This window comes from Arachis ipaensis, chromosome B6 (assembly GCF_059453495.1).
Source record: "Arachis ipaensis isolate K30076 ecotype BB chromosome B6, ASM5945349v1, whole genome shotgun sequence".
In the NCBI taxonomy this organism is placed as follows: Eukaryota; Viridiplantae; Streptophyta; class Magnoliopsida; order Fabales; family Fabaceae; genus Arachis; species Arachis ipaensis.
In genome coordinates, this window is record NC_142441.1 from 132,153,350 (window position 1) to 132,163,794 (window position 10,445).

Sequence of the window (10,445 nt, forward strand, 5' to 3'; positions counted from 1 at the left end):
CATTTCCCTTCGTGACAACATGAAGCTGAGTAGCTGACCTTTGTTTTACCTCATACCAAGTAAATTACATAGAAATATACTGATAAATAACCATCAGTTAAATAAATTACCATCACTTAAGGATGCCAGATTTGGATGCTGACTAGATAAATGGGTTGCCTCCTCATCAAATCAGCAAAGGAAATGATTATAATTCATATCAACAAGTGCTTGCCAATCCACTAAAAGCGTTTTGGGAGAAGAAAAAACACCACCTAATTCCATAACAAAAATGGGTATATCACAGATGAACAATCTTCTGGGTAAAGCGTAGGCAAGGAGCCAATCACCCTATGCACTTCCAAAGGGACTGCTCATATTCGAAACTCATTTTTTTTTATTAAAATTCCAAGCAAATATGTGTTTTAAACGAATTACCAATGGAAATGGGAGAACAAAATTAATGCTATAAACTATACAGATTATCATATGACCAGAGAGTAGGCAGATTAGAGAGTCTCTCCTCCAATAGGAGACAAAAAGATTCACATGTATCTGCGAAACCAAGAATAGTTCACTCTTTTTGAGATGGCAACAAATTTACTAGATTAGAACATAGCAACATGCTAGTTAGTTTGATAGCCTACCAATCACAATTCAAACAAAAATGCTTTCTATAACTCCTACTATCTTCAACATCAATCTTTTATGAAACTCTTCCTGCTTATTTAACAGCTCTTATTAGTCAAATTTGACAGCTTTTCCATCTTGATGCTGCTTCAGTGGTTCAGCAGGGAAATATTTTATGCCAACTAGATCACCAACTTTGCTGATAACCTAAGAAAGGAGAACAATTCCAATAAGTTATAGCATAAAATATCCAATGCAACTAACATAGTTTTGCAAACTAAATATTGCAACAAGTAAAATGACAAGACACAAATATTGATCCTTGATATCAAATTCAGAAGGAGAAACCCTGGTAGAATATCAAAGAGTTTCATTTTCTTAGTTGTGGGAAACAGAGTAACAGCTACTGTTCGACATCATTAACGTTCAGAATCATAAGAAATAACCATCACATTTTACTTGAATTTCTTTTTTAAAGCATTAACAATCGAATGAAGGTAAAAATATGTACCTGCAAGGCTTTCACAAGGTCTTCCCTTGAATGAGAAGCAGATATGCATATGCGTGCTCTGGCAAGTAACAGTGGTGTTGCTGGAAACGCCACTGTCACAACAGCAACCTGAAACAGGACCATTTCCACAATTTCGGACATTATTTCTTAAAAAGAAAAGCAAAACAAATTATTCGTGCCATGGATGCATGACATTGACAAGAAGCATAAATAGTTGGCAGTTGTTAGTCTTACATTGTGCTTGAGACACTCTCTAGAGAAGGCAGGGATTTTCGCAGGATTGTAAAGCATTATTGGCATCACAGGAGAATCATTATCTCCGAGAACTTCAAAGCCCATCTTCTGCAGTTCTGACCTGAAAAAGTTGCTATTTTCTCTAATTTTTGCAAGTTTCTGGGCACCTGTATGGCAAACAACTTTGCTTCAATATGAAGTGAGAAGATGTATGTATGTATGTATATATCTAGCACAGATGCAGTGCTAGCAAAAAGACAGAAAAAAGCACAAATGCTAGCCAAACCTCTATTGGAACCATCCTCTCCAAGGATAACTCTTATGGACGATATTATTTGTTGTGCAGCTGGTGGTGAAACAGAAGTTGCATAAAGATGAGCAGGGCAAGTGTACTTCAAGTATTTTATAAGGTCCTGAATAGATCCAACAGACCAATATATTAAATTATGCACCAGCAAGGTTCAACAATTCTCAGATGCATTCCAGACAGAAAAACATGAAGCAACAATCCAAAATAAAGAACTTCCTAATGTGGACCAAAGGTGTTCTACAAGTAGATCAAATATCATAACTAGATGCAATACTATATTATTTCAGCCACATGAAACAAAAATGAAAGTTCTCTCATCGGTTATGAACCATAAGTACTTCCATTTTATCTTACTATTTATTTTTTCATGCAAAGTGCACTGTTCCAACAAGGTCTGCAGTGTCATATGCATTGTGCATTACAATGTGCTGCGCAACATTGAAGTGGAGAACAAGTGACACAAATACATTTAACATTTAACCCACAATAAGCTAACATACAATGCAAGCAGATTCACAAACATGAACTTCTTTCATACCTAAACATTATTAGTCTTAGTGTCTAATTTATTCTGAAAACCATTAAGAATCCCCCTTCTCAGCTGGTAAAAGCACAAACAAAACATCTTTTCTTGATATAGATTATAAGAGATTCAGGCCTCTGGCCCAGTTAACTAACACGAGCAACAATAGCTATTAGTAAAGCACTCACTTGACTGATAGTAGACAAGGATAGCCAGCCTTCCCATTCAATGAAATCGGATGACGGAGAAGAAAGAGCACAAACATAGAATCTACCAATAATCAGGACTTACAATCGCTAGGTGGATATCACATAGTCCTTTGGATCTCTGGGACTGGGCTTTTAGTGCATAGGTTTTCCAATATGAAATCTTTCGAATAATTAAGGGGCTATTGAGATTATTTACCTAGTTGTAATATGCAACATACGTACATGCACACACTGTATACTAAACATGGGAAACATCAACCTAGTTGCCATTCCATCATCTCTTTGTACCACACATAATGGCATCTGTAGCATTGTTTAGCTATGCCAAACCAATTTGCATTACACACCAACGACAAAACAAAATAAATAGTCAATATCGGGGAACAAATCAAAATCTCTTACAACAGATTTCTCCAGCTCACTTCCTGGTTGTTAATCACTGAATTCAGAGTCAAGATATTTTTCAAAATAAAAAATAAAAAAACATACCTCAGATCCTGCAATGTAACCTCCACATGATCCAAATGATTTGGTAAAGGTCCCCATCATGATGTCAATATCAGCAGTATCCACACCTAAGAGCTCGCAAACCCCTCTTCCTGTTTTGCCCACTGCTCCAATGCTGTGTGCTTCATCCAAGTATGTGTAGGCCTAAACAACAGTTCAAGTATGCAGAAACGAATAAATGAAACTAAACCAAAGAATAAAACTTGATAACGTCAAGTAACACAACACCACCTTGGCAAATATCCACCAAAGGTTATGGACACAATCCAAGATCACTCAGGTGAAACACTATCCTTTTATCAGTTTATAGGTGGAACAAGGGTTTACATAAACCAATTACAATAGTTCACATGGAAAGGCTCCAGGATACATCACCTCTATATCTTTATATAATCATAATATGATAAGGATTCAAACTGTGTAATTTGTATATTAGATTTCAGTAACCAACCTTATATTTTTTGCATACAGCTATGATCTCTGGAAGCTTGCAGAGCTCTCCTTCCATACTGTATATTCCCTCCACAATGACAATTATCTTCTTCCAAGGCCTGTGAGTCCTTGGCTGTCCATCAGCAATTTGTTCTCTAAGTACTTCCTCAAGATGTGATGGAACTGCAGGCAAGACAGCCAAGAGAAAGTAAATGAAAAATGCTGTGACCAGTGGAGACACCATAACATTAACTAAAGAACAGCAAAGAAACAAAAGGACAAAAAGATGTAACTTGGTATCCAAGTGAAACACACTACATTTTCAAGATTCATAACTAAACAGATCAGTAAGCTACAGTTTACTCTTTCCTTTTTTCTTTTTTTTCCTGTCAGCAGAAACAATTTGTCAAATATGGAATTTTATTAACCTAAATATATATTGTCAAATAGTAATTATATAACACGGAATAGTAGTCAACATCATCTCTTACCAAATACCTGACACTAAGACCTGTGTTGTTAAAAAACAAAAAAGAGAGACTCTAACAGTATAGATTAATTTTTTTGCCCCCTAAGAAAAAAGTTTATGAATGGTTAATTGAGAACCTGAAAACCTAAGTTCTCAATGACAAATTCATCTTTTATATTATAGTATGCAGCAAAGATACTCACTGTTGTGTTGAAAAACACGAATGGTTGCTCCGGACCCTCGTGCACCATTAACAATTGAATTGTGGTTCAACGAATCACTGATAATCAAACATCCCTGTAAAGTATAGATATACCAACAAATGATCATGCAACTACAATTAGAATCTCTCACCAAGGCAGAATCACTAGATATTTGTAACAGACCTTTCCCATCAGCACTGGAAGAATAGCAGAGTTTGTCACATAGCCCATACCAAAAACTATAGCAGCTGGCTTTCGAACAAAACTTGCCACATATTTCTCCAATTCATTGTGAAGTACAGTTGTGCCTATTGTAGAAGCCAAAAGGAGCATCCATAAATGAACATAGAAATTTAATTTAATAGGTAATACACAAAATGATATACTAAACCTCCATCTACACGGCTGCTACAAGTGCTCGGTGAATACTTCTTCAATGTCTCAATAACTCGAGGAGTGCAGTATTCATCTGCGGCAGCAAAACCAAGATAATTGTATGATCCCAAGTTGAGACATCTACTTACTTTTGTAGTCCGTCTGCTCAGGAGAAACAGGAGCCACATAAATTACTCAAGCAATAACTCTATAATTAGAGACTTGCACAAGGAAAATTCGAATATTTCAAGAACCCCCAAAATCCCAGAAAATATAATCACAGGCCAGAAAACTAAACTAAGGAGTTATACTTCAGTGTCTTGTTATTGTCATTCGAGTAGCGTTCAACTACATCAAACCAAGCATCAGGGGCACTTGATATTGGTCTTCCGAAGCAGTCCTGCAAAAAGAGAAATGCAGGAATATCTACTTAATATTTTAATTGAAAAAAAAGATCAGATGTTAAATTCATGTTTGATTAATGGTAATTATTAAAATGTTGTCTCAATGAGGCTATACATTTATACTAGTAGCTAGCTACCTTGGATACAAAGTAAACTAATTCAAGCACACGTAAAGAAGAGGACAAAGATTCACTTTGAAGGAGTGGGGACACATGCTACCCCTTTACCAATATTAGTAGGCAATAGGCTTTTGTCATTTATAACATTCTAGTTTTATTTTTCCCCAAATATAACGGATCGGTGAGTGAGATAAGTTAACCCATGTCATTGCATCTTTATCTTATCATTATGTATCTGAATTTCAATGCATGAATACAATAATTCATTGAATTGCCTAAAATTCTGGATCCACGTCTAGAATCGATTAGGCACACAAAAAGACAAGTGTCTCTAAATTAGAGTCTTCTGAATAATAATAACTGTTGAATTTCATTTCAAGTTTAATGAGAAATGGAATGAAGAGAATGGAACCTGAATACGGAGGTACAAACGGCGGATATAGAAATCCTCGAGGCCTAAGCAGATCGGAGCGTAACCTTGAAGGGTGTTAGCTTTGGACCAATCAATGAGTTTGCGGAAGAAATCTCTGAATTGACCGAAAGCGAAGAGAAGGCCATAGCTGAAGTATGTGGTTAGAGCGGTCAGGTACGGAATCGCTATCATCTTTCTTTCTTTCTCAAAATTCCAATCCTATCAGATCTATCAGTGTCTATCTCTGAAGGGAGAGAAGGAAGAAGAAGAAGAATAAGGTGAGAGAGGAAGGAAGGAAAGAAGGAAGGATCTGTTTTTTCGTGTGTGTGTAGTATGAATGAATGAAAGAATGAATGAAAACTGACAAATGGAAAAATCAAATCCAAACCAGCTCTCGCTCACCCAGCTTGTTTAGTTGTCTTTCGCGGATTTCTTTTCTTTTTTTATTTTTTCTAGCAACTCCATTTGACCGGTTAATTTCAGTGGAAGATAAATAAAGTAATAAACAACTTGGTTTTTCATCTAAATAAAAAAGATTTTCATATTTTCAAATTTAAGTGACAGGAAACTTTCAAAATAATCTTCGGTTTTTTAATATGCTGATTTAAGTATTATCCATTTTTTATAATAAAAAATGTTTAAAATATTATAAAATATAATAAAAAAAACTAAAAAAAATATTTGGATAAAATTTTTTTTCGGTCCTTTTTTTTTATTTAGACCATTCTTACCTTGACCATAGAAAATGACAATTCACTTCTATTTTTTCCTTCTATTAGATATATAAGCTCTTCTATGAGAATCTCTAGCAAAAAGTGATGCACAATGCTTACATGTGATGTTAGTTTGTATAATCTAACCTTCATCTATCATACATGGATGATAACTATTAGATTGTAATTATTTATTGTTTATACAGTAATCAAAATAATATTGTAGAGAAATGATAACCAATTAACTATTTGATTGAGACATTACTTTGATAATTATACAGTTTCAATCAAATTTTTATCATTCACGTAAGACAGATAAATGTTAGATCATATAAGTTACATCACACATAAACATTTCCGTCATCTTTTGCGAAAATTCTCACATAAGGACTCGTGCGTCTAATGAAAAAGAAGGATAAGAGGCGATTTTTTTATTTTAGGATAATACGATCCCTCTGCTAAAAAATCCGTTAACTAGTAACGAAAATTAGTTTTGTGGGGGTTTTATTTGTAATTTGTTGGGGGGAGTTTAAACCCCTACAAAAAATTTTTCAGTAATATAACCAACTATAACCACTACTACCACCACCTTCTTCATCCTCATCATAATCACTTCTATCTCTACTATTTTTATTGTGTAACCATATTTTATCACTATCGTTACCTCTTCTATTGTCATCATCATCAATATAAATATCATCAACATTAATGTTTTCATTTCTTGTTCAAAGCTATTTTTTCTCCTTTAAAAGGTCTTAGTGCTGCAATTACTTTTTTTTCTATGACATTATTTTTAACAATGGTCTTTCTTCACTTAACCACCACCAATAAAAGAATTTTTCAAAAATAAATTTGTTAATAGTTTGTGAGAATTTAAAACCTCCACAAATTACAAATAAAATCCGAGTTAATAGTCAAAATCGTCCCTGAAAGATACCTTGATCTCCATATTAGTCCCCGAAAGATAAAGTTAATCAAAATTGTCCCCCAAAGATATGCGAGTTAATCACGTTCGTCCTTCCGTCATTTTCTTCGCTGAGTTGGCTAACGTTCGCTGACCTGTGACGTTAACTGCCACCGTGGTAAACGCCTACATGTGCCCTGCTATTGCTGACAAGGTAACTATGTTAAAACAGTTCAAATCAGTCCCTTAGTGTTTGAACCCTAATCCTAAATTCGACGATAAATAAGTCACGTTCAACAATCGGAGGGACATATGCCTGGGTAGACCTTGAAATTGCCGGTTTGCGACGAGGATGGAGGCAGGAAATGGAGGTCGTATCGGTGGTGTGTCGTTTCCGCTGAACGGCAGTAATGGTTCCAGCGCTTCAATGCGAACCAGGAGAAAAACTCATGAGAAATCATGTTTCTGTGGGTTGAAGGTTATGATAAAAAAAAAATCTGGGACAGCAGAGAATCCGGATAGACTATTCCATGCATGTCCAAGGTACCGGGTGAGTGTTGTGGAAAAAACTAAAGGTTTTCCATCTTGTTTTGTGTTGTTGGGTATTTTTCAATTTTTTGTTTTCTAATTTTTGAATTTGTAGAAGGGCAGTTACTGTAATTACTTTAAGTGGGTCGATGATGATGACTATCAAGGGGTGGCTGAAGGTGGAACAAAGAAAGATTATAGGACTGATTTGCAGGTTGAAAGTGACAATGATGAATGGAGGTTGAAGGTGGCATGGAGACTGGGCAACTTGGAAACTGAAGTTAAAGCATTGAAACTGCTAATAATTTTCATGTTTGTGGTAGTTATCATTAATGTGATCCTTTGTTGTTTGTTATGTAGTTCCAAGTAAACCAAATTCTGTTGATATGTCATTGTGTAATGAACTGAATGGCTTGAATGATAATAGATGTTTCCATTTGGTTTTTTAAGATTAAGACCAACCTATCCATCAAATGTTCCAAACTAATGAGAATCACTGTTACAGTAAGATATATTAACCCATGAATAGAATCAGTAATCAAAGTACTCTTAAGCATTGTGTTGCCATAGAAGGCTAAATATCACATTGTCTTAAGGATTAAATACCACAGTAAATTCATAAGATTTTACATGAGGATATAAACGTAAAAAGAAGGCTAGACCAAAATAAAAGGGCAGAATACAACTTTCAAATACACAGATAACCACAATGTTTATAATGGAACTTCAATTGCCCTGTGTAAAAAAATATAAAGTACCCCCACACAAAAAAAAAGTCAAGCAGAATACATTTCTTTCTAATCAAAGTCATTTATCAGTCTTTCTTGGGGACTTGAAGCCTGGAGTAGGCACAAAGGTCATAAAGTTGGCCAGCTTCTTAGCAGTGGCTGAACTAGTCTCCTTAATTGTCTCAGTAGAGATAGCCACTGGTGCAACTGCAGTAGGTTTAGGAGAGGACCTAAGTCTGGCTTTCCCTTTAGTGACCTGTAATTTAGGTGGCCTAGCTATGACTTGTTCCTACATAATTTAATACCAAATGCATTTGTTAGATTATAAAAGAAAGCACATATGTTTTATAGTTGAGTAGTGATTATACAACCTGTTGTGTACTTGGGTTGGTGGAATGCTTTCAGATTGGCTAATGTCAATCACTGTTGGAGGCTGTCTTGGTGATGGAAGTGTAGGCAATGGTGCTATTTCTCCTGGAGCTGGATCATGTTCATCTGGGACAGAGTTTACTTCAGGCTCAGCCCCATTTGCACCTGGGGCAACAACTGCCAGTTGCAGCTGCATCTGCCTGGCATGCTCCTCAGCTTCCATAGCTTTTTTCTTTGCACAACTTCTGTTGTTATGTCCTATCTCACCATAATACATGCATCTGATAGGTTATACTTCCTCTTCATCTTTGTCTTTGACCCAGTTGGTTGCTTATCCTTGTCCCTTCTCCTTTTCTTTGTTGGTCTTCCAGGTTTGGGCTTAAATGGAGGTGGGAGGGTTTGGAGTTTTTTCCCATAGATCCTGTCCTTTCACTGGATTGACAAAAGTGATAGCTGCATGTGTGCTTTCCCAGGTTAACCACCATATTGGTTGGTCAGCCATGAACTTCATAGAGTTCTTTTTTTTCATCGCGGGACCATTGAGGAGCCTAGTGACTAGACAACGTTGTCATTGCTTCAAGTCTACTCTCCTGAACAGGGGGGAGAATTCCTTGATAGTTCTGTAACTTCTTCCTGTTGTCAATCATACTCTTCATGATGATTCTTCTAACTTCCTCAGCTAAGGTCAGGATGGGCTTGCTCTTTTCATGCTTGATTTTTGCATTGAATGACTCACAAGCATTGTTGCATATTTTATCCACTTTGGAACTTCACTGAAATGCGCCTTTGTCCATGCATCTTTCGGCCATTTGTCGAGATATTCCCAAACTTTCTGATTGATCACCTTAACTCTGTTCATGTTTCTGTTGAATTCATTTGTTGTCCTTGACCGAGCACATTCCCATACCAAGTCTTTTAGCTCAATGCTTGCCCACTGTTTTGAAAAATTGTGCCACAAATGTCACACGCAGAATCGATGGTGTACCTTGGAAAACACTTCCTGAACAACAGGTATTAAACCCTGCAACCAAACAAACATACGAAAAGATGTTAAATCAAACTAGTCACTCAAACATTTTCATTAAATCAGATTGGTCCTTCAAAGTTATTCATTAAATCAAATTAGTCCTAACAGTTTATTATCGTGAATCAATAACATCCTCACCTTCTGCATGTTTGAGATGAAGCACCATTTGTTCTCCCTGTAGTCTCCTAGGTCGTTATTCAGTAACTCAAGGAACCACTTCCAGTTGTCTTTATTTTCGACGCCAACAATCGCATAAGCAATCACAAAGATGTGATTGTTAGCATCCTGTCCACACACTGTCAAAATTTGACCCCATGTAGTGTCTTCAAAAACGCTCCATCAAGCTCAATTAAAGGTCTACAACCTGCCTTAAATCCCCTCTTGCAGGCATCAAGACAAACATAGAAACAATAAAAAAGGGGAGGAATCTCAGGCATGGGGATAATACCTACTTGTATTGTGGATCCAAGGTTGCTATTCAGCAACTCATTGGCATAGTCTCACACCAACTCATATTGAGCTATCTCATCACCCTCTACAACTTTCCTAGCAGCTTTCAAATCTCTTGTAATTGTAGAACCTATGCACAATTACTCAAGAGGGGGGGTGAATTGAGTATTGCAATAACAATGAATCTTTTTGCGAAAGTTAAAGACAATATACAAAAGTGTTATTGTACTAGTATTTTTCCAAGAGCTTAACTCAATTGCTAAGCATTTATAAGGAGCTTTTACTTTCCAATAGACACCAACTCAAATAAATTGATCAAGCTTTTCACCAATCGGACTTAAGCTATTTCTTAAGTACTTACGAAGCTACTTTTCAATCACAATTTATTTGCTCAAAGGTAAAAGACAAT

At 36.1% G+C, this 10,445-nt stretch overlaps 1 protein-coding gene across 1 annotated transcript; it reads right to left on the reverse strand.

The window, feature by feature from the left end:
* Nucleotides 1-439: 439 nt before the first annotated feature.
* On the reverse strand, nucleotides 440-5,841 carry LOC107604842 (long chain base biosynthesis protein 2a). The gene is made up of 11 exons (XM_088489589.1): nucleotides 5,318-5,841; nucleotides 4,694-4,782; nucleotides 4,399-4,544; nucleotides 4,191-4,315; nucleotides 4,008-4,101; nucleotides 3,355-3,518; nucleotides 2,886-3,047; nucleotides 1,641-1,767; nucleotides 1,355-1,521; nucleotides 1,121-1,228; nucleotides 440-816 (listed from the first exon to the last, which is right to left on the reverse strand). The coding sequence occupies exons 1-11, from the start codon at nucleotides 5,507-5,509 to the stop codon at nucleotides 721-723; spliced, it is 1,470 nt and encodes a 489-aa protein (XP_088345715.1). The 5' UTR covers nucleotides 5,510-5,841; the 3' UTR covers nucleotides 440-720.
* Nucleotides 5,842-10,445: the final 4,604 nt, after the last annotated feature.

Bases quoted from the DNA above. Each gene is read 5' to 3' on its own strand.
- LOC107604842 (XM_088489589.1), bottom strand. From the start codon at position 5,509: ATGATAGCGATTCCGTACCTGACCGCTCTAACCACATACTTCAGCTAT. The intron at 4,102-4,190 runs GTCTGTTACAAA...TATACTTTACAG, and splicing joins TTCCAGTGCTGATGGGAAAG to GGATGTTTGATTATCAGTGA. The intron at 1,522-1,640 runs GTTTGGCTAGCA...TTTGCCATACAG, and splicing joins AGAGGATGGTTCCAATAGAG to GTGCCCAGAAACTTGCAAAA.